Source organism: Leptodactylus fuscus, chromosome 9, assembly GCF_031893055.1.
Source record: "Leptodactylus fuscus isolate aLepFus1 chromosome 9, aLepFus1.hap2, whole genome shotgun sequence".
NCBI lineage: Eukaryota > Metazoa > Chordata > Amphibia > Anura > Leptodactylidae > Leptodactylus > Leptodactylus fuscus.
Window position 1 is genome coordinate 86,372,794 of NC_134273.1, and position 24,593 is coordinate 86,397,386.

Sequence of the window (24,593 nt, forward strand, 5' to 3'; positions counted from 1 at the left end):
CACATCTGCCGTGTGTACCTTTATATAGTTTTTTATGGACACTCTGGCGTTTGGAGCACAATGTTGTACCTGTATTAGCTCGTCCACTGTGGTTGGTACCAAAATGCTCGCCTTCTGTTACCATTGTTATAGGATTGTGAAATGTGCGGTAAGTGACAAGGCCAAACACACCAGCACAGATCTCTTTACTGTCCCGATAGTTTGCTACAGTGTATCAGTGCAGGTAACCTGTATCAGGCTATTCCGCGCCAAAAACTGAGCAGATTTCTGCATTACGTAAGTGGTTGTCAGTTTTCGAGTCTGGTGGTAACAAAGTGAGCTTGCAGCGCTCATCTCATGATGTAACGGCAGTGAAGGGGTTAATGCCGGAGCTGGAAATGTATCCGCATTCTGTTTCCCGCTCCCTGTGGCATTATCTGGGCGCAGAGGGCACGGGCTCCTTCAGTCTCCATGTCACGTACTGAGGGTGAGTCACCCACAAGCAGATGTCTCCTCGCCTGGGGCTCTTGCTCTGCCAAAAATAAAAATAAAAAGTTTACAAACTGAGTATCTGATAAGACATATATTCAAAAATAATGGGATTGGAGGGGGAGATAGTGCAGTGGGGTACCTGGTGACATCATCAGCGTTCATCCACAGGTTCAGATTATATGGGTTTCTCCTGGATTTTTCAGTTCTTGCACTTCTGGTGTCAGTCATTACTGCAAGAGCAAAGTTAGAAGTGGTAAGGCTTACTGTGTTATTATGTCCAATATGCTTTCACCCAAGTGTTGTGCTCCATGTGTCATTTATGTCTTCTACTCCAGTCACATCCAGAGCTGCTTTCACCATTCTGCAGGTTTTGTGATTGAGCAGTGCATATTGTGAGCTCAGATGGCACAATTAGCACTGAGCCTTCCGCTCTTGTGTCTAACATATCTGTGATGCTCTGGATGTGACTGGAGTATTAGATAGATATTAATTCCTTTGTGCTGATTTGGAATTACATCCTAAGTTCCTCAGTCTTGTGTGTTGCAGGTACAGGCGTCTGTCAGCCCTCAGGGTGTTACTTACATATTAGGCTTCGTACCTTGCTCACGTCTAACTCCTTGTCGCCGCTTATCTCCTCCAGGTAGAAAAATGTCCAACAAGGAGAAGTTACAGTATTTGAAGGACTTTCACAAAGACATCCTGAAGCCCTTTCCAGGCAAGAGCCCAGGGACACGTCCTGAGGATGAGGCGGACGGGAAACCCCCGCAGAGGGAGAAGTGGGCTAGTAAAATTGACTTCCTATTGTCAGTGGCTGGAGGCTTCATTGGTCTCGGCAATGTTTGGAGATTCCCGTACCTCTGCTACAAGAACGGCGGAGGTGAGTGGCTCTCAACGTATCTTGGGTTTAGTTCACATCTGCTGTGGAGTCTCCGTTGCAATGTGTGCCCGGAATTGATGGAGAAAAAAGTCCTACACAAAGGATTCCTCCTTCTCTAGTGTCAGTTTTAAAATGATGCCCACGTGACAGGACCCCATTGGGATCTGCGAATAACATTGAGTAACTGCTGTTTCAGCGTTCCACGCATCCCCCATGTTCGGGTCCTCCGATGGATCAGAACAATGGAAAGGAATTGCTAGTGAGAACCTAGAGTCACATTGATACCACGGCCTCCTCTTCGTGCTGTTAGTACATTGAATTATTCCTGATTTCATCCAGAGGCTGCGAGACCTTGTGCCGCTTATCCAGCTGATAGACCCGTTACAGTGTGCAGGATAGGAGTATAAATTCTGCTGGTTTGTCAAGCTGATGTGTTGTAACAGACTGCAGCTGTATGAGCAGGACTAGGTCACAATGGGTTCTCCATCATGAAGGGGTGGGGTTTAATAGGGGTAATTTTTAGAACTTTAAAAGGGTGCAAAATCGGCACAAATGTCCCTTATGTCAAACACTGGAATCACAGTAAGATAAGGTGAGTTCTATGATGCAAGGTGAAAAGAAAGGGGCAAATGGAAAAAAGTAACCCCTAAGAAGGTAGCAGAACATTAAGTCTTGTTAATGACTTTCTATAACGAGACCTGCAGCTGTGTCCATTCTTCTGCTCAGCTGCCTTTGTCCTAATACCATATGTCTGTGCTGTGGCAGGTCAGTGTTATCATAGGGACATGAGGTCTGTCCCTACAGTCTGAGATCCTTCTGCGACTGAAAGAGTTAAATAAGACGCCTCATTCTGCTTTACTTCTTTTTCAGGTGCCTTTTTAATCCCATATTTCATCTTTCTGTTCGGGGGCGGTTTACCCGTGTTCTTCCTGGAGGTTGTTTTAGGGCAGTTTACATCAGAGGGAGGGATCACCTGCTGGGAGAAGATCTGTCCAATCTTCACAGGTAAGAACACTTTGTACAGCGCAGCGACAGCGGCCATTGTTCTGCTCCACACTCCATGACTGACCGCAAAATAATTGTATATCCCGAGATTGTTGTACTAGAGTCACCTGACATAGACACTCGGGGTACAGGATAATGACAGGCTGACACTCTGGGTACAGGATAATGACAGGCTGACACTCGGGGTACAGGATAATGACAGGCTGACACTCGGGGTACAGGATAATGACAGGCTGACACTCGGGGTACAGGATAATGACAGGCTGATACTTGGGGTACAGGATAATGACAGGCTGATACTTGGGGTACAGGATAATGACAGGCTGATACTTGGGGTACAGGATAATGACAGGCTGATACTCGGGGTACAGGATAATGACAGGCTGATACTCGGGGTACAGGATAATGACAGGCTGATACTCGGGGTACAGGATAATGACAGGCTGATACTTGGGGTACAGTATAGTGACAGGCTGATACTTGGGGTACAGGGTAATGACAGGCTGATACTTGGGGTACAGGATAATGACAGGCTGATACTTGGGGTACAGGATAATGACGGGCTGACACTTGGGGTACAGGATAATGACAGGCTGATACTCGGGGTACAGGATAATGACAGGCTGATACTTGGGGTACAGGATAATGACAGGCTGATACTTGGGGTACAGGGTAATGACAGGCTGATACTTGGGGTACAGGGTAATGACTGGCTAATACTTGGGGTACAGGATAATGACAGGCTGATACTCGGGGTTCAGTATAATGACAGGCTGATACTCGGGGTACAGGATAATGACAGGCTGATACTCGGGGTACAGGATAATGACAGGCTGATACTTGGGGTACAGGATAATGACAGGCTGATACTCGGGGTTCAGTATAATGACAGGCTGATACTCGGGGTACAGGATAATGACAGGCTGATACTCGGGGTACAGGATAATGACAGGCTGATACTCGGGGTTCAGTATAATGACAGGCTGATACTCGGGGTACAGGATAATGACAGGCTGATACTTGGGGTACGGGATAATGACAGGCTGATACTTGGGGTACAGGATAATGACAGGCTGATACTTGGGGTACAGGGTAATGACAGGCTGATACTTGGGGTACAGGGTAATGACTGGCTAATACTTGGGGTACAGGATAATGACAGGCTGATACTCGGGGTACAGGATAATGACAGGCTGATACTCGGGGTACAGGATAATGACAGGCTGATACTTGGGGTACAGGATAATGACAGGCTGATACTTGGGGTACAGGATAATGACAGGCTGATACTCGGGGTACAGGATAATGACAGGCTGATACTCGGGGTACAGGATAATGACAGGCTGATACTCGGGGTACAGGATAATGACGGGCTGATACTTGGGGTACAGGATAATGACAGGCTGATACTCGGGGTACAGGATAATGACAGGCTGACATTTGAGGTATTTGGGATTCTTTGTATGGTAGTGAAACACACAATGTAATTTTTGCAGAAGTTCTTCTGTTCCATTTCTGTGTCTCGGCGGCCATTACTACAGTCATGTGACATATTAGATAACTGCTATCTGGCCATGACTGCTGTGTATGTGAATGCTGTAATATTACAGCACCAGGGTCTGTGCCAGGACATGGTGTTATTCTGAGCCTGTCCTGTATCTACAGCTGCTTTATGCTGCACAGATGAGGCCTAGGGACAAGGTGCTGAGCATGGAGAAGTGTCAGGAGCTTCTTAATGGGGTTTTGTAGTGAAAGGTTACTTCGGTCTCATAATGATTCTTGGACTCCAGTAATGTTACAGTGCCTTACAGAAGTATTCACACCCCTTGACCTTTGTCACATTTTATCACCTTACAATCACAAACGTAAATGCATTTGAAGTGATAACAGAACAACGTCGCATATCCTTGTGTAGTGGAAGGAAAATGATACAAGGTTATCAAAATTGTAATCAAATAAAAATCTGAAAAATGCAAATGTCTTCACCCCGCCCCCCCCATATCAATAATATGTAGAGCCGCCTCTACATATTCTTTAGGACTCGGTCTGAGCTTTGTACATCTAGAGATGAGATTTCTGCCCCTTCTTCTTCTTCTTTGCAGCCAGATTGGATGGAGCGTCTGTGATCACTAGTGTCCTCTAACAAACCACTGAGGCCTTCACAGGACAGGTGGATTTATACTGAGACTACATTACACACAGCGGGACTGTATTACCTTATTAAGTGACTTCTGAAGGTGATTGTGTGCACTGGATATTATTTAGGGGTATCAGAGTACAGGGGGCTGAAGGCTTCTGCATGTCAAACTTTTCAAATTTTTATTTAATTAACATTTTGATAACCTTGTATCATTTTCCTTCCACTTCACAATTAAAATACATTTACGTTTGTGGTGATAAAATGTGAAAAGGTTCATGGGGTAACAATTACTTTTGCAAGGCACCAAAATCATTTACAATAGTATCATCCAGGACGGGGCAGTGACAGGGGCGGCGCAGTGACTAGTGATGGGTGGGGCAGGGGCGGGGCAGAGACTAGTGACAGGGGTGGGGCAGTGACAGAGGCGGGGCAGAGACTAGTGACAGTGGTGGGACAGTGACAGAGGCGGGGCAGTGACTAGTGACAGGGGTGGGGCAGTGACAGAGGCGGGGCAGAGACTAGTGACAGGGGTGGGGCAGTGACAGAGGCGGGGCAGTGACTAGTGACAGGGGTGGGGCAGTGACAGAGGCGGGGCAGAGACTAGTGACAGGGGTGGGGCAGTGACAGAGGCGGGGCAGTGACTAGTGACAGGGGTGGGGCAGTGACAGGGGCGGGGTTCTGACTACTGATAGGTGCTAAAACCTCAAAGCAACCTGGCTGCCATCAGGTAGTGGGAGCAGAAGATCTGCCTATGTATGTACAGATGTGTGTAGCTGCACTCTGTATAACTGTGTGGGTGTCTATGTTGTATATAGTGCTACAGAGTGTATATATCCTGTTGACTCCTATACCATCCCCTATTCATTTTCAGGGACTGTGTCACTTGGCCCCTGCAATTGGGCCTGATAAATTTAGGGTTAATATTTGTGCTCCAGGCCAGGCATTCCTTCCCCGTGACTCTTCTGCGTCTTGCAGTCACTTTTGGCTGTCCCTTGCACTTTACCCATGTGGGTGTCCTGTTAGATACGGCCATTATGTGGGGTAACAATAGTCTATTATGCTGCGGGGTCACTGTGTGTGGTAATCATTGCTGGGGGGAGGGGGGGTCATTTATTTCATACACAGAACAATGTATGTTGATCATGTCCGTGTCTCCGGCCGCTGTCCTGGTTATTTATAGACGTCTCTGCTGCTCTTTGTGTTTCCTCCAGGAATCGGTTACGCCTCTATCGTCATTGTGTCTCTCCTCAACGTCTATTACATTGTTATCCTGGCCTGGGGGGTTTATTACTTGTTCCAGTCTTTCCAAAGTCAGCTGCCATGGGCCCTGTGCCACCAGCCGTGGAACACCCCGAACTGTGTGGAGGACACACTCCGGAAGAACAGGACCATGTGGTTGTCTCTGAACGCCACGAACTTCACCTCCCCGGTTACAGAGTTCTGGGAGTGAGTATATACCGTATACACTGTTATTACATCTGGCTGCCCATAGAGGGGGCTGTTTACTCCCGTCATTAAAGTTATCCGAGGACTTTTTATAACTCAGTTCTTCAGAACCTCAGAGAGCTGGGCTGGTGCTGACTCTGGGTCACATGATCAGGACCTGGTTACAATAGGAATTAGATTGTATAATGAGATGTCTAATAGAAGACTAATTAGGGATTAGGATATTTATATCATATGTATATTATATAGCTGCGTATACATATCCCAATCCCAACCAGTGATATCTCTGGAAATAACTTAGATAGCGCTGTGTGTGTGTGTGTGTGTGTGTGTGTATATATATGTGTGTGCAGGTTAATTGTTCTATCGTCCATTGATTCAGACTATCTGTCAGTCCAGCACCAGGGCCTGATTCTAAGAGTATGAGCCACTTGGTTACAGTACACACTATACTACACACCTATGGGACTTTTCCTCGCAGCCCCCCCCCCCCCTTCCCCATATATTAAACCTAGTGATAGTTCTGTTTGTCCCGTCGGTTAATCATTGACTGCCGGGTTTGGAGACGTCCCATCTTGGCTTTGGCAAACAGAGCGAGTGCCAGCGCCAGGACCAAACAGGACACGTCTCTTCTCCTGCCAAGTGCAGCCAAAGTGGAGATTCACAGAGCGAGGAGAAGCAGCCACCTAGAACACTCCACCTGAGAGGCGGCCACATTGCCCGTCACCCAACTTTCCTAATAACAGATACAATTGAGAAATGATAAATCTATCTGGGCCGGGGCGTATAACTAGGCAGAGGAGCCGAATGCAGGGAAAGCTTGGTGACAACTACTCTGGGACACGTTAGCCTGTCAGTTGTCATCCATCTTTCCCAGAGACAGATATAGCTACATGGGAGGATGTATCATGATATACGTGAGCATGCAGAACTTGGCGACAACCCCTGTGGAAACTGTAACTGAAACTATATGTAGGTTGTCACCCAGCTTTCCCTGAAACAGATGTAGATATAGATGTATCAGTGTATGACTAGGTGACGGGGCCATTCAGGAGTCTTGGAAAGACTGGTGAGCCTATGAGGATTGTAACAAATCAGAAATGGGATGTCACCCAGCTTTCCTGAGCCCAGATATGAGTAGTCACTTATTTTAGGCCCTGCAGCTTGTCCCTCCCTGTGTTACACGATATATTGTATTTATTCAGATATTAATAGAGGCCGGGCAGGCGCCATCTGTTCTTTATGACCGCGGCGTCTTACTGTCCGGGAAGTTGGAAGATAAATACTTTAGATCTAAAATAGACCCGGGACGCTTTGAAGTCCTAATCCCTCTTGTTCTGCCGCAGCTTTGACAGCGACTAAGTCCCGAAACTCAATTTATCGCGTCACTTAATAGAAGATTTATCAGCGATAGAAGTGTCACCCCCAGCAACCAATCAGACTCCAGCTAGCTGCAAAATGAAAGCAGTCACCTGATTGGCCGCTGTGGAAACCCAATCCGAGCTCAGCTTTCACTTTACAGCTTTAGTATGGTTGCTATGGGCAACAGGGCCTTTCTTTTTTGGGGGCGGATTTTTGACATTTCCACATTTTTCACTTTCTCTTGCCCCTGACAGTCGGGGCGGCGACCTGAAGCCTTAGAAGTGACCCCCATATTGTGTAATGTTAAAATGAAAGTAAAAGGTCACAAACAGATCAGGTGTCAGAGCTCGGCCTACTTACTGATGGTTTCCATATCACAATAGAAGACATAGGTGTGGTATTGGCCTCGGAGCACGTTACACGTATGGGATGTGCGGCTTTAGCTTTGTTTACTTCACAGTAGATTGTGGTCGCACGGACAGAGCGCTCTCAGGACCTGCAGATGTTCAGGAAATCGGGGTCAGAATGGAGGAGAACACGGCCGGGCTCGGTGACGTCGCTGGAATGTGTTTGTCTGCGGCTTGTAGACGATACGATCTCCCTGCCCTGAGTCTATAAAGGACAGGAGCAAAAATTAGGTTTATCTAGTTGTTTTCCAGCTATATCTCATCCTAAGAAAGCTGGGTAGAACTAATATGGCTGCCACAAAGTTTACAATCGGCTTTCTCAGACTCCTGAATGGCTGATCTCTCTTAGGATCCATTACCATGCAATCAGTGACATTTACCATTCAGGAGACTTGGAAAATTTGGTGACAACTCTGATGGCCCAGAAGCCGGTGTGATTTGATGCTGTTGCGTTCCCACTGAACACTTTGTGCCTCGATTCCCTGTGAGTTTTCAGCGTGCACCCCTGGCCTTGTTAGGAGGGTCAGGCACTGCCAGACATTCCAGGCATTTGTTGGGGAACGTCCAGCCGTAGTGGAGGAGCAAAATGAAAGCCAAATGCCGTGATTAATGGCCGGAGTGGCGGCGGCGGCGTAATGAGGGCGGGAAATAGCATTGTTTAGTCTCCATTAACATGGTCGCCTGACAGCTTGGTGCACTGAACCGCACAGTGCCCCCTGCTGGCTACTCCTCATAATACATGGAGTGGCCCATCAGATCTGAGAGCCATTGTAGGCCCCCAGCTCAGGTTCTACCAATACCAACAAGCGCTGGGCCCCCCTGCTATACAAGGTAGGGCTCCAAATATATTGTTATGATGTGGCCCCTCTATTATCTACTGAGCCAAAGCCTCAGCAAAGGGTTGAAAAAACATGTCAAAATCTACAGCACAGCAAATTTAGGCACCCTAAGCCCCGCATGTGTCCACTTTGGTTCTGCCCATTCCTTTGTTGCCCCCACACTATACAATGCGCCTTTAGTGACCCTGACACTGTATTATGCCCCCTGTATGATTCTGTGCAGCTCATAGTGGCCCCTGCAGTATATTGTCCCCCATTAATATGGCTCCCACTATCCCACAGTATAACGATCCCCTCAATGTAGCCCCCAGAGTGTAATGTACCCCTGCAATGTGGCCCCCACAGTATAATGATCCCCTCAATGTGGCCCCCACAGTACAATCATCCCCACATTGCTCATAGCCTGACTCTGTTGAGGGCCAGTGGTTGGTAGGAGCTTTGCCTGCGCTTACTCCAAGCACAGTGTGAATACGTTCTTACCGCTGTCGACCTTCTCACATGACGAGACCTTTGAGACTTTTTTTAGGTTTTTGATGGAGATTTTGATTTCTTTTAGGTATAAAGTTCTTAACATATCAAAGGGAATAGATGAAGTTGGTGTCTTGAAGTGGGACCTGGCGCTGAGTCTGCTGCTTGTTTGGGTCATCTGCTTTTTCTGTATTTGGAAAGGTGTCCGCTCCACAGGGAAGGTAAGAAAAGGTGCCGGGCTGACATTGGGTTCAGTGGCTGCGGATGTGACATGACAGCGGGGCACTGTATGGTGCTGCCTCCAGTATCTGACCACATAGCTATAGACTCCGGTCAGGAGGAATTTTTTGGCTTAGTACCTGCGCCCCTGACCGCCCGGTGTTGTTCTCTCCCTCCAGGTGGTTTATTTCACAGCCACGTTCCCATTCATTATGCTTCTTGTGTTACTGATCCGCGGGGTCACTCTTCCCGGAGCTGCAGAAGGGATCAAGTTCTATCTGTACCCAGACATCAACCGCTTGGCAGACCCTCAGGTGAGTGCACCATTTATCTGTGCTGTATGTCCATGGTATGATAGTGCTGCAGGGAGAGATGACACAGGCTGCACATAGGTAAGAGGGGGAATCGCACACTCCTCAGCATCAGTGTCCGTCCGCACAAGGAAGAGGAGATCCTGCACGGGCTGTAGAATGAAAAATGAGGTATGAAGCTGTGCTGATATGTGTGCAAAGCAGAAATGTAGTAAATGCTCAGGAGTCGGCTCTGGTGATGGTTACTAAGGAGCAACCGAAAGGGAAATCTCCCCAGGTCTCCGTACACTTGTACATTAGGGACCTGCTCACACGTCTGATCTATAAACGCATCTCTCCTTCTAGCGAGCTATTTATGGGGCGCAGCGGCTGGATATTAAATTGCTGCAGTCCATGGGCCGGGGTCTGGTATTGCAGCTTAGTCCCTTTTATTTGAAGACCAGACATAGCACGTGGACAGGATTGGTCCTGGTTTTATGTTCTTATACAAACCCTTGCACACAGTGGAAATTTGGTCTTGTACCCAGTCTGGAGATCTTGCATCATAGTGATCTATAATACTAGGAGTCCCTGTCTCCACACCGCTCGACTGTCCATATTATATACAGTACATGACAGGACATGTAGCCGGGGCAGACCGGTACTCCCAGCATTATACATCATGTGATGTAGAGAATCATGGACTCCTCAGTGGGTTTAATCTATGTTCATGGGTTTTTATAGGCAGCAGGAAGGTTGTAGGAAAAATGACTTCTGTGCAGGTGCCCTGATCTATCATCAGGGAGCTCCTGCCCTTGGAGAGGAGAATTGAGGTGTTTGCTGTTACACATGGAATGCCTATGGATAAGGAAAACCTCCCAGCATACACTGCACAGTGTGAATTCACCCTTATATCAGATAATAGGTTCACTTTAGATTAAAAGAATTGCTGCAGATTGCTGGACACGGGGACAGGAAGTCTTGTCATGGGGACGCAGAGACAGGAGGCTATATCTGCTTATGACCGATCTCTTCCATGTTACTCTACATTTTGTCTCCTCTCGCCATAAGGTCTGGATTGATGCCGGCACCCAGATCTTCTTCTCCTACGCCATCTGTCTGGGAGCCATGACATCCCTGGGGAGCTACAATAAGTACAAGTACAACTGTTATAGGCAAGTTAGCGGTCGGAGGGGGCGGGTGGTGTGCGGGTTGTGCTGTTGGTCATTAACACTGCTCCGTGACATGTGTGTGACATAGGGACTGTTTGCTGCTGGGATGCCTCAACAGCGGTACCAGTTTTGTGTCTGGCTTCGCAATTTTTTCCGTCCTGGGCTTCATGGCACAAGAGCAAGGGGTGGACATTGCAGATGTGGCAGAGTCAGGTACTGTATGACCACGACACGGTGAGGGCTGTCGCCGACTGCTGGAGAGTTGTGTGACAGAAACTCCATACCAAGATCCGATTCCCACAGATACTGGGGAGCAAAACAATACCTAAATGTAACAGCGTCCATCAAAGGAGGGTTATGACAGCGCACTACACCCATATCTACATCACAGGAGGGTTATGACAGCGCACTACACCCGTATCTACATCACAGGAGGGATATTACAGCACTTTACACCCATATCTACAGGTGACATCACAGGAGGGTTATTACATCATACTACATCCATATCTACATCACAGGAGGGATATTACAGCACACTACACCCATATCTACATCACAGGAGGGATATTACAGCACACTACACCCATATCTACAGGTGACATCACAGGAGGGTTATTACAATTATTGCACCATTATATAGAGATGACATCACAGGAGGGCTATTACATCACACTACACCCGTATCTACAGGTGACATCACAGGAGGGTTATTACAGCGCACTACACCCATATCTACAGGTGACATCACAGGAGGTTATTACATCACACTACGTCCATATCTGCAGGTGACATCACAGGAGAGTTATTACATCACACTACGTCCATATCTGCAGGTGACATCACAGGAGGGTTATTACAATTATTTCACCATTATATAGAGGTGACATCACAGGAGGACTATCATATCTATTGCAATTATTTGGGGTAATCCTATACACTCCTGTCCACTGGATTTCACTGGCGCACCCGTACATGATGCAGTGTAGTATATACCATCCATGATGCAGTGTAGTATATACCATCCATGCTGCAGGTCCTAATGAAGAGCGGCGCTGCTTTACCCCCTATTGCTGCACAGAGGAAGCAGGACCTGAACCTGTGCCCACTCCCCTTCCTCTGTATTGTTAGGGAGCAGTTCAGCAGTCTGCATGTATCTGGGTTGACTCTGCCAGGGAGCCGTAGTGCGCTCCTCCTTACCCCGGTAATGGCCATGCCCTGCAACCGGATCTGCTGCTTTCAGGCCCCCATAGGCATCCTCCTATCTTATAATACAAGCTGACCAGCCCATCTTCTGAGTAGTCAGCGCTCAGGAGCTCTCCGTTATGGCGTCATACCAGCGTGGTACATCTTACGTGTTACAGCCTGGATTTTGGTGCCTGTGAGATGACATTCACTATGTATATGAGATTGTGCAGATGGTATATAGATATATTAATAGATATCCGTGCATCTGCCTGATGCCGCTGCATGTCATATTCCGCCGCCTTCCATTTTGGGCATTCGCTAAAGCTACCAGGGCTCACGTGATTCTTTTTCTATCCTCTTGCACGTATAAAAGAGGGAGCACTGACACCTGAACTCCTGAAAAGTGAACTGTATAAGCCATAGCGTGTGCCCACTGTACGGCGACTGGTTACCCCTTGTTGGCATTACCCATCATTGGTTGCTACAAACAATGGAGGAGATGCCCCCGATCTAGTACATGTGCCGGGACCTGAACCCTGGAGCTCCAACATCACGTGTCATCTACATGTTGAGTAACTTTGCTTTACTTATCTTGTATTGACCTTCTATTACATTGTGACTTCTACTCCAATCACATCCTGAGCTGCATTTACAGTTGTGCTGCCGGATCAGAGCATTCCCTGTAGAGGATTGTTGGTGTTTATAAACTGATGTGAAAATAAACTACAACTCCTACTGTACACTGCACGATGGGGGTCCAGCTGGCCATAGGCAGTGCTGTAGTTTTACCAAATCTGCTGCATTTGCCATTGTCCTTGGTGGGGAAGGCGTCTCCCACAGAAGCCGCTCCGGGAGCTTTCTCCTAGATCTGCTTCTGCTGCAGTTTTGGTATTTGGGTGGATGATGTGGGTGAGAGTCGATGTGATGTCAGATAAGACATAATTATTACCCTACAGCAGGTTGTACACTTCACCCAGTGCATGCTGGGATATGTAGTGATGGAATGACCAATCCCCACCCTAGATAGCTCATCATTCAGGCAGCGCCGCGTCCTCCATCTTGTACAGGCGTGGACTGATTATGATTTCTCCCTTCCCTGCCCCTTTTTATTATTCTTTTAGGTCCTGGCTTGGCGTTCATCGCATACCCCAAAGCCGTCTCCATGATGCCTCTGCCCTCTTTCTGGGCAATTCTCTTCTTTATTATGCTTTTGTTGCTTGGACTAGATAGCCAGGTAAGTAACACCACAGAGTACGTATAATAAAGACATGTACAGCTATCACTTGTCTATTACCACTAGAGGGGGCGCTATACAGATGGAATTCTACAGTACAGCTCCCATTGAACACAGTAATAACTCCTGAGCTCCCTCTAGTGGTGACTGTATAATCTGTATGTAGTGAGCTCCCCCTAGTGGTGACTGTATAATCTGTATGTAGTGAGCTCCCCCTAGTGGTGACTGTATAATCTGTATGTAGTGAGCTCCCCCTAGTGGTGACTGTATAATCTGTATGTAGTGAGCTCCCCCTAGTGGTGACTGTATAATCTGTATGTAGTGAGCTCCCCCTAGTGGTGACTGTATAATCTGTATGTAGTGAGCTCCCCCTAGTGGTGACTGTATAATCTGTATGTAGTGAGCTCCTCCTAGTGGTGACTGTATAATCTGTATGTAGTGAGCTCCCCCTAGTGGTGACTGTATAATCTGTATGTAGTGAGCTCCCCCTAGTGGTGACTGTATAATCTGTATGTAGTGAGCTCCCCCTAGTGGTGACTGTATAATCTGTATGTAGTGAGCTCCTCCTAGTGGTGACTGTATAATCTGTATGTAGTGAGCTCCCCCTAGTGGTGACTGTATAATCTGTATGTAGTGAGCTCCCCCTAGTGGTGACTGTATAATCTGTATGTAGTGAGCTCCTCCTAGTGGTGACTGTATAATCTGTATGTAGTGAGCTCCCCCTAGTGGTGACTGTATAATCTGTATGTAGTGAGCTCCCTCTAGTGGTGACTGTATAATCTGTATGTAGTGAGCTCCCCCTAGTGGTGACGGTATAATCTGTATGTAGTGAGCTCCCCCTAGTGGAGACTGTATAATCTGTATGTAGTGAGCTCCCCCTAGTGGTGACTGTATAATCTGTATGTAGTGAGCTCCCCCTAGTGGTGACTGTATAATCTGTATGTAGTGAGCTCCCTCTAGTGGTGACTGTATAATCTGTATGTAGTGAGCTCCCCCTAGTGGTGACTGTATAATCTGTATGTAGTGAGCTCCCCCTAGTGGTGACTGTATAATCTGTATGTAGTAAGCTCCCCCTAGTGGTGACTGTATAATCTGTATGTAGTGAGCTCCCTCTAGTGGTGACTGTATAATCTGTATGTAGTGAGCTCCCCCTAGTGGTGACTGTATAATCTGTATGTAGTGAGCTCCCTCTAGTGGTGACTGTATAATCTGTATGTAGTGAGCTCCCCCTAGTGGTGACGGTATAATCTGTATGTAGTGAGCTCCCCCTAGTGGTGACTGTATAATCTGTATGTAGTGAGCTCCCTCTAGTGGTGACTGTATAATCTGTATGTAGTGAGCTCCCCCTAGTGGTGACTGTATAATCTGTATGTAGTGAGCTCCCCCTAGTGGTGACTGTATAATCTGTATGTAGTGAGCTCCTCCTAGTGGTGACTGTATAATCTGTATGTAGTGAGCTCCCTCTAGTGGTGACTGTATAATCTATATGTAGTGAGCTCCCTCTAGTGGTGACTGTATAATCTGTATGTAGTGAGCTCCCTCTAGTGGTGACAGTATAATCTGTATGTAGTGAGCTCCTCCTAGTGGTGACTGTATAATCTGTATGTAGTGAGCTCCCTCTAGTGGTGACTGTATAATCTATATGTAGTGAGCTCCCTCTAGTGGTGACTGTATAATCTGTATGTAGTGAGCTCCCTCTAGTGGTGACTGTATAATCTATATGTAGTGAGCTCCCTCTAGTGGTGACTGTATAATCTGTATGTAGTGAGCTCCCTCTAGTGGTGACTGTATAATCTGTATGTAGTGAGCTCCCTCTAGTGGTGACTGTATAATCTATATGTAGTGAGCTCCCTCTAGTGGTGACTGTATAATCTGTATGTAGTGAGCTCCCCCTAGTGGTGACTGTATAATCTGTATGTAGTGAGCTCCCTCTAGTGGTGACTGTATAATCTGTATGTAGTGAGCTCCTCCTAGTGGTGACTATATAATCTGTATGTAGTGAGTTCCCCCTAGTGGTGACTATAGAGAATTACGCCCACACCTTTATATCCCTTCACCCTGTCACTTCCTTAGACATCTTTTAATATTGTTAAAAGGGTCCTTGAAGACTCAATGTCTTTCTCTTCTCCTTAGAATAGTTAGTCAATATTGGATCTTTTGGTGTCAAACACTCATCAGGTGCTGGGAATCCATGGCTCTGCCGGCAGTCACACATAGGCTTAGATACAGCTCAGTAGGGTGTATCACACAGGATAGGATTAGATACACAGCTCAGTATACAGTATCACACAGGACAGGATTAGATACACAGCTCAGTATACAGTATCACACAGGATAGGATTAGATACACAGCTCAGTATACAGTATCACACAGGATAGGATTAGATACACAGCTCAGTATACAGTATCACACAGGATAGGATTAGATACACAGCTCAGTATACAGTATCACACAGGATAGGATTAGATACACAGCTCAGTATACAGTATCACACAGGATAGGATTAGATACACGGCTCAGTATACAGTATCACACGGGATAGGATTAGATACACAGCCCAGTATACAGTATCACACAGGATAGGATTAGATACACAGCTCAGTATACAGTATCACACAGGATAGGATTAGATACACAGCTCAGTATACAGTATCACACAGGATAGGATTAGATACACAGCTCAGTATACAGTATCACACAGGATAGGATTAGATACACGGCTCAGTATACAGTATCACACGGGATAGGATTAGATACACAGCCCAGTATACAGTATCACACGGGATAGGATTAGATACACAGCTCAGTATACAGTATCACACAGGATAGGATTAGATACACAGCTCAGTATACAGTATCACACAGGATAGGATTAGATACAGCTCAGTATACAGTATCACACAGGATAGGATTAGATACACAGCTCAGTATACAGTATCACACAGGATAGGATTAGATACACAGACCAGTATACAGTATCACACAGGATAGGATTAGATACACGGCTCAGTATACAGTATCACACAGGATAGGATTAGATACACAGCTCAGTATATAGTAACATACAGGATAGGATTAGATACAGCTCAGTATACAGTATCTCACAGGATAGGATTAGATACACAGCTCAGTATACAGTATCTCACAGGATAGGATTAGATACACAGCTCAGTAGGGTGTATCACACAGGATAGGATTAGATACACAGCTCAGTATATAGTATCACACAGGATAGGATTAGATACACAGCTCATTATACAGTATCACACAGGATAGGATTAGATACAGCTCAGTATACAGTATCACACAGGATAGGATTAGATACAGCTCAGTATACAGTATCACACAGGATAGGATTAGATACACAACTCAGTATACAGTATCACACAGGATAGGATTAGATACACAGCTCAGTATATAGTAACATACAGGATAGGATTAGATACAGCTCAGTATACAGTATCACACATGATTGGCTTAGATACACAGCTCAGTATACAGTATCACACAGGATAGGATTAGATACACAGCTCAGTATACAGTATCACACAGAATAGGATTAGATACACAGCTCAGTATACAGTATCACACAGGATAGGATTAGATACACAGCTCAGTAGGGTGTATCACACATGATCGGCTTAGATACCCACCTCCGCAGTCAGTATCACACAGGATATAGCTCCAGGCTGTATCTAGTCATATGAGTGATGGTCTGTATAGATGGGAGTTCTCGCTGTGGATTCGCGGACGCCATATTGTTTCGCTCTTGTCTCTTTTTGCCCCCTGACAGTTTGTTGAAGTTGAAGGACAGATCACATCACTAGTTGATCTGTACCCGTCCTTCCTACGGAAGGGTTACAGGCGAGAGATCTTCATCGCTATCGTGTGTTTCCTCAGCTATCTCCTGGGGTTAGCTATGGTCACACAGGTAAGTACCCAGGACCCTCGTACCCCCTCCCCTCCCCCGTACCTGTGTAACCTGCTGCCCATTATGGTGACTGGGCCTTGTAGTGAGGAGATCAGAGCCGCTCATGTATCACGGTCCTGCTCTTCAGCTCCCCCTGCAGTGCTATATACCTCCCTGTGTATGGTGGTTATTTGGGGGGACATAGCGGGAGGTGCTGAGCTCTCAGCTATGCCCCAGTCTCTGTATGTGAGACTCTGTGCCCGCGCACGCCGCGTCCTGAGCACCAGATGGGCCTCATGTTTATTTGTTCTGTAAGTGATGTAGGAAATGAGGCAATCCTAATATTCCCCCCCGCACCGGCCGCCAGCTCGCACGTTACCAGCATTTTCCTCTCTCATTAAAGTGCTCGGAGATGTTTTTCACAAGTTGATCAGACGACACAGACTATTTAAAGGGATCCACTCCACACCTTATATGTAGGACTCTTAAAGGGGTTTCCAGCCTAGTGGGTGATGCTGAGGACTTCCCCTTAGGATAGATTATCGGTATCAGATTAGTGGGGTCTGACACCCAGTTACCCTTAGTAGTCACTAGTACTGATACTATAGACTGCAAGGAGCCAGCAGCAGATAGCGCCATCCACTGTGGAGTGGCCACGCCGGGTACTGCAGCTCAGCCCCCCTTAATCTAATATGTATGATATCCCAGCTTAGAGTGGGGCACAGCACAGCCCCGTCATTGTCAGTAACGTTCCCTTTGTTCCCCCGCAGGGCGGCATGTACGTGTTCCAGCTTTTTGACTACTATGCAGCGAGCGGTGTCTGCCTCCTGTGGGTTGCATTCTTTGAATGTATTGCTGTAGCCTGGGTTTATGGTAAGCTTTATGGCGTGTGTTTTGGTTGTACCCGGTGCCCTGACCCCGGCCCTGGTGTCACCTGCTGATCTGTGGTCTAACTCCGCAGGCGCTGATAAATTATATGACAACATTGAAGATATGATCGGGTACCGGCCCGGACCATGGATGAAGTGGAGCTGGTGTGGGATCACTCCTGTGCTCTGTGTGGTGAGGGCGCCGCCGCTTTTAGGATGTTGTGCCTCCCTTTAGTGTATTATGCATTACTTCTGCCGACACTCAGTACTTGGCTGTATTGTAGCGCCCACTGTAGGAGAGAACAAGAAACTGCAGTCTGGACATATATTTAAAGGGAGTGTGCGCTGCAGCTGTAGGTCACATGGGATGTCGTACTGAGCACCCCCAAAGCTTTAATAATCCAATCGATGCAACAGCTTGATAAAAAGCCATTTTTGTAAGCATGCAAATTAGGCCAAAGTGCCCCGCCCACTGCACTTCAGCCTCATTTACATATTTATAAAACATGGCTTTTTTTTTTATTTCAAGGACACTTCCCACTAATGGACGAGCTAAAGCTCTGAGGGAGCGCGGTGTAATGTCCCCTCTAGGATAGCCGGGGGAGGGGGAGAGAGGGGTCTGTCCTCACTAATGCCTGATTACATTCTATTACAGGGGTGCTTCATCTTCTCGTTAGCCAAATATAACCCTCTGACGTACAACAAGTATTACACGTATCCAGATTGGGCCATCGGGCTGGGCTGGACCTTAGCTCTGTCCTCCATGTTGTGTATCCCATTGGTCGTGGTGTATAAGATTGTGCGCTCAGAAGGATCATTGATCGAGGTACGTGAAGGCCGAGCTGGAGAATCTATAACCTGATAAGTGTCATTGTCCCGTACCCCGAGTATCAGCCTGTCACTATCCTGTACCCCGAGTATCAGCCTGTCATTATCCTGTACCCCGAGTGTCAGCCTGTCATTATCCTGTACCCCAAGTATCAGCCTGTCATTATCCTGTACCCCGAGTGTCAGCCTGTCATTATCCTGTACCCCAAGTATCAGCCTGTCATTACCCTGTACCCCGAGTATCAGCCTGTCATTATCCTGTACCCCGAGTGTCAGCCTGTCATTATCCTGTACCCCGAGTATCAGCCTGTCATTATCCTGTACCCCATGTATCAGCCTGTCATTGTCCTGTACCCCGAGTGTCAGCCTGTCATTATCCTGTACCCCGAGTGTCAGCCTGTCATTATCCTGTACCCCGAGTGTCAGCCTGTCATTATCCTGTACCCCAATTATCAGCCTGTCATTATCCTGTACCCCAAGTATCAGCCTGTCATTATCCTGTACCCCGAGTGTCAGCCTGTCATTATCCTGTACCCCAAGTATCAGCCTGTCATTATCCTGTACCCCGAGTGTCAGCCTGTCATTATCCTGTACCCCAATTATCAGCCTGTCATTATCCTGTACCCCAAGTATCAGCCTGTCATTATCCTGTACCCCAATTATCAGCCTGTCATTACCCTGTACCCCAAGTATCAGCCTGTCATTATCCTGTACCCCGAGTGTCAGCCTGTCATTATCCTGTACCCCAAGTATCAGCCTGTCATTACCCTGTACCCCAAGTATCAGCCTGTCATTATCCTGTACCCCGAGTGTCAGCCTGTCATTATCCTGTACCCCGAGTATCAGCCTGTCATTATCCTGTACCCCATGTATCAGCCTGTCATTGTCCTGTACCCCGAGTGTCAGCCTGTCATTATCCTGTACCCCGAGTGTCAGCCTGTCATTATCCTGTACCCCGAGTGTCAGCCTGTCATTATCCTGTACCCCAATTATCAGCCTGTCATTATCCTGTACCCCAAGTATCAGCCTGTCATTATCCTGTACCCCGAGTGTCAGCCTGTCATTATCCTGTACCCCAAGTATCAGCCTGTCATTATCCTGTACCCCGAGTATCAGCCTGTCATTACCCTGAACCCCGAGTATCAGCCTGTCATTATCCTGTACCCCAAGTATCAGCCTGTCATTATCCCGTACCCCGAGTATCAGCCTGTCATTATCCCGTGCCCCGAGTATCAGCCTGTCATTATCCCGTACCCCGAGTATCAGCCTGTCATTATCCCGTACCCCGAGTATCAGCCTGTCATTATCCTGTACCCCGAGTATCAGCCTGTCATTACCCTGTACCCCGAGTATCAGCCTGTCATTATCCTGTACCCCAAGTATCAGCCTGTCATTACCCTGTACCCCGAGTATCAGCCTGTCATTATCCTGTACCCCGAGTGTCAGCCTGTCATTATCCTGTACCCCGAGTGTCAGCCTGTCATTATCCTGTACCCCGAGTGTCAGCCTGTCATTATCCTGTACCCCGAGTATCAGCCTGTCATTATCCTGTACCCCAAGTATCAGCCCGTCATTGTACCGTACCCCGAGTATCAGCCTGTCATTCTCCCGTACCCCCAGTGTCTTTGTCATTACATTTCCTTTATCACCTCTTTTCCCATCTTTGTTTCCAGAGGATTAAGTCTGTCACAGCCCCGAGAGAGATCAATCGCTGGGCGAAGGATTCGGAAGGTTCTGCACCTTTCTGCCCCAACGGCGACCACATAAAGCCCACGCACGTGATTGTGGAGACCATGATGTGACGCAGCGTCCCCTCCCCCTCAGCCGAGAGAAACACTCAATCCGGAGGTTTACTAACCCTCTCCTTAGATTCAGATTTATGGAGATCTCTATTTGCACTAGAATTCTGATTCGTCGGCTCTCGTAGAGAACGTTGTATAATATGTGTGCGCACGTGCGTATTTTCTATGACCTTGTAGTGAGCGCTGATCTCTCTGTGCAGAGGCCGCGACTCACCAGGAGATTTTAAACATTTTTATATTTCGATACAGATTTTACTTTTATCTCTTGTATCTACCTCCAGTCCTATTCTTCCTTCTCAGGCCGCTCCAGCTGCAGGGAAGACTCAGGCCCGGCTTAGGCCTCTCAGCAGCTGGAGGTGAAGAGCGCCCCCTACAGCATCTACGCACAGACAGCAGGTCACATCTGATCACCATATTACCTAAGGCATATGTATAAATCTACATGGACTGATCCAAAGTGAAATGACCTATTCTAGAATACGGTGCACTGCATTATGGGTGCTACAGAGCTGTGCTCACAAACATGGCTCACACACTGACCAAGCACATGGAGCCTGACCGTGTAACCTGGTGATCAGGAGTGACCCCGAGCCGTAACGGCTTATTTGATAAATGTCTTCGGATATATTCACATGCGGCTGGTTTGTTGCAGAAATGCCTTTACCTGCTGCAGCAATAATGAAGGATTATGAAGATAATCTTGTTTCCCTTAGTCCTAATAGCAGCACAAGACCCCATATTGTGCTGCTGTAGGACGACAGGGAACTCCTTTCATGTAAATGGAACTTTTTCTTTTTCATTTTCTGCAATAAATCTGCTGTGTGTGAATTCACACTTGTGCACCAGTCTGGAGAGAGCCCAGATCATTGCAGTGATCCGATTGGCTGTGCTAGATGTCGGGTTACGTACAGTCGTGCAGTATTTTACTATAAGCTGGTTTTTATATCGTCCACCATATATCGGAGTATTTTCTTACTTGGGAAGGTTTCTTGCATTTTGCCCAAATGCTGCGTTTCTGGCTCATACCATGCACGTGTTCGCTCCCAGCCCAAAGGACCCCGAGACTTTCCAGGTGTCAAATATCAGACTGAACGTGCACAAAGCAATGGGATCGGGGCGAGTAGTTTTGGTTGTGCTGGTAAGGACAGGATTGATTGACATCCATTGTGCGGTGATAGATCGCCAGATATTGCAGCTGATACATGAATGTGGTCTTGTTGGGACGGGCTGGTTGCAAAAATGGATCAGGTTTGTTGTTTTTTGCACAACCAAATTTTACTTTCATTCACTGCAATACCGGTGACTGTTGTTCTGTAGCCCCAGCCTAAAATATCAGGTCACATATCCAGGGGTCTCCTAAAGAGAGGTCCAGGTCTGTAGTACAGAAGGAACGGTCAGATTCAGGTAGGTGATGGCGCTTTATACATTGTGGAGCAGCGACTACTCATAGGTGCGTCTCATCAGCTCCAAAAATAGAGGCTTTACAATGATCCCTGATCTACAGCGCCAATTGTAAAGCAGAATGAACTTAGTATAGTCCCCGTGAGGGTCCCCACATACATGGCCATAACAGTCAAATATGGACAGCACCAAGTTCAAGCTGAGATCATTCTACACCCTTTGGTTTTGGGGAAACTTACTGATGCACCTATGAATAGCCCCTGGCCCATAATGGATAAAGAGGCCGTTGTCTACACTAATCCCACAGTTCATTCCCAGCTATTAGTCTGGATCTCTTTTTAGGGGACCCCCTGTATATAGAACATCTTGTCTATCAGCCATTGCCCTGTGGAGGGAGCGGAGACCCGCCCCCCGTACCCCCAGTAGTATTGTCCAGGATGTCCTGTATTGTTGTGGAGCTCATGAGGTCTCTGCTGCCATCTTGTGGCCAGATTGAAATTATCATTTTATAATTCTATTATTTGCATCGGATGGATTTGGGGTTACAGAAAAGTTGTGATAAGTATAAAAATCCATCCTGTATATGTACAGACCAAAGAGAACTCCATATTGTGAATGCCTGGGGTCTGGCAGTATGGAGGAGGGGGGTATATTTTAATATTTGCACAGTTTGAACCCCATATTTCCCTGTGCTCCATTGTTGCAGCTTTTAGACACACAATGGGCAAGTATGGCCCAAAAGAGATTCCCGGAGGGTGTACACCCTAATGATATATAGAGGGAGAGACTGTAAACCCAGTTGTTCACACCCACTACTCACTAACTCCGCCTATAAGTGCCATAACCCCGCCCAGCAATGGACATTCCCAATTTAGCTTTATACAGTTTTGTTTTTCTAAACAGAATTTTGTAAAATCTCTGAAATGTCTGACAATCCCCTCCCCCGTCCTGATCATCCCCTCCCCCATCCTGATCATCCCCTCCCCCGTCCTGATATAACCCTGTAAGATTTTAGCTCCATCATCGGGCTCTAGGACATTTGCATTTACCTCGTCTTCTCCATCTTGGTCCTTGGTTGTTGTCGTCCCTTCTGCTTTGTAAGACATAAAATGAGTTGTCTAATACAGAAATCCATCTAACCTTTATACCCACACAGTACAGAGAGGGGGGGGCACAGTGCAGGTACACACAATGTGAGGTGTGGCCCCCTGCTCGGGCCCCCGTACACTCATCATTCCCAGTAACGGTCCTGGCCACGTTCTGCACCTTCACTGGTCGATAAAGCAAAAGTGTTACATGATATGAAACTGAATGTAGAAACCAGGGAAATCAGATCACCAAGTCTATATACGTATAACCTGACGATACAATGATGGGGGTCACCAACCTAAGGTCCAGCATTAACCCTCTCCCCACTGGCAGTGAGTGTGGCTCCCAGCAGGGGAGGGGTGGCATATATTTCCTGTATACACTGTATCACTGACTTCACTCCGCTCTTATATCCTGTATTAGAGGCTTTTGTAATTAACTTCAATAATAAAGAGATTAAAATCGTGAAACCCGTTATCGTCTGTGCGGCCTCCATGTGTGTGCCGACCTGTCAGGAGAGGCGGCGAGTCCTCCATGTGTGTGCCGACCTGTCAGGAGAGGCAGCGACGAGTCCTCCATGTGTGTACCGACCTGTCAGGAGAGGCGGCGGATCCTCCATGTATGTACTGACCTGTCAGGAGAGGCAGCGACGAGTCCTCCATGTGTGTGCCGACCTGTCAGGAGAGGCGGCGAGTCCTCCATGTGTGTGCCGACCTGTCAGGAGAGGCAGCGACGAGTCCTCCATGTGTGTACCGACCTGTCAGGAGAGGCGGCGGATCCTCCATGTATGTACTGACCTGTCAGGAGAGGCAGCGACGAGTCCTCCATGTGTGTGCCGACCTGTCAGGAGAGGCAGCGACGAGTCCTCCATGTGTGTACCGACCTGTCAGGAGAGGCGGCGGATCCTCCATGTATGTACTGACCTGTCAGGAGAGGCAGCGGCAAGTCCTCCATGTGTGTACCGACCTGTCAGGAGAGGCAGCGGCAAGTCCTCCATGTGTGTACCGACCTGTCAGGAGAGGCGGCGGGTCCTCCATGTATGTACTGACCTGTCAGGAGAGGCGGTGGCAGGTCCTCCATGTGTGTACTGACCTGTCAGGAGAGGCGGCGAGTCCTCCATGTGTGTACCGACTTGTCAGGAGAGGCGATGAGTCCTCCATGTGTGTACTGACCTGTCAGGAGAGGCGGCGGGTCCTCCATGTGTGTACCGACCTGTCAGGAGAGGCAGCAACGAGTCTTCCATGTGTGTACTGACCTGTCAGGAGAGGCGGTGGCGAGTCCTCCTTACATCAGACACTTGTAATTTGTTCCGAAGCATCTTCTCTTAGCATTCTACATTGTGATGTTCTTCTGTTGTTCCTCCTGGAAATAGGTGAATGGATTAAACTGGGTCTTTCCGTTTCCCCCTCTGTGCAGGAGCGATGGACACAACCTCAGCTAGAAATAGCCAGCCGTAGATTTATTCACAGATTTCCAGGAGGAGTAACAGAGGATCTGCAAGAGGATGGTAAAGAATTGTTATATTGCAGGTAATGTATGCAGACAGGACACAAACCCTGAAGTAACCAGTTATTG

The 24,593-nt window shown here is 47.4% G+C and overlaps 1 protein-coding gene across 1 annotated transcript in view; it reads left to right on the forward strand.

The window, feature by feature from the left end:
- SLC6A6 (solute carrier family 6 member 6) overlaps nt 1-22,822 on the forward strand; it is a 32,765-nt gene extending 9,943 nt beyond the window's left edge. Inside the window, exons 2-14 of the mRNA XM_075286602.1 lie at nt 1,112-1,348; nt 2,219-2,353; nt 5,705-5,939; nt 9,104-9,236; nt 9,414-9,548; nt 10,596-10,699; nt 10,785-10,909; nt 13,006-13,118; nt 16,913-17,050; nt 17,800-17,902; nt 17,991-18,091; nt 18,554-18,724; nt 20,400-22,822. Coding sequence (XP_075142703.1) covers nt 1,120-1,348; nt 2,219-2,353; nt 5,705-5,939; nt 9,104-9,236; nt 9,414-9,548; nt 10,596-10,699; nt 10,785-10,909; nt 13,006-13,118; nt 16,913-17,050; nt 17,800-17,902; nt 17,991-18,091; nt 18,554-18,724; nt 20,400-20,528 — 1,851 coding nt within the window. The 5' untranslated portion in view covers nt 1,112-1,119 and the 3' untranslated portion in view covers nt 20,529-22,822. The remainder of the gene's footprint in view (nt 1-1,111; nt 1,349-2,218; nt 2,354-5,704; nt 5,940-9,103; nt 9,237-9,413; nt 9,549-10,595; nt 10,700-10,784; nt 10,910-13,005; nt 13,119-16,912; nt 17,051-17,799; nt 17,903-17,990; nt 18,092-18,553; nt 18,725-20,399) is intronic.
- The last annotated feature ends 1,771 nt before the right edge of the window (nt 22,823-24,593 follow it).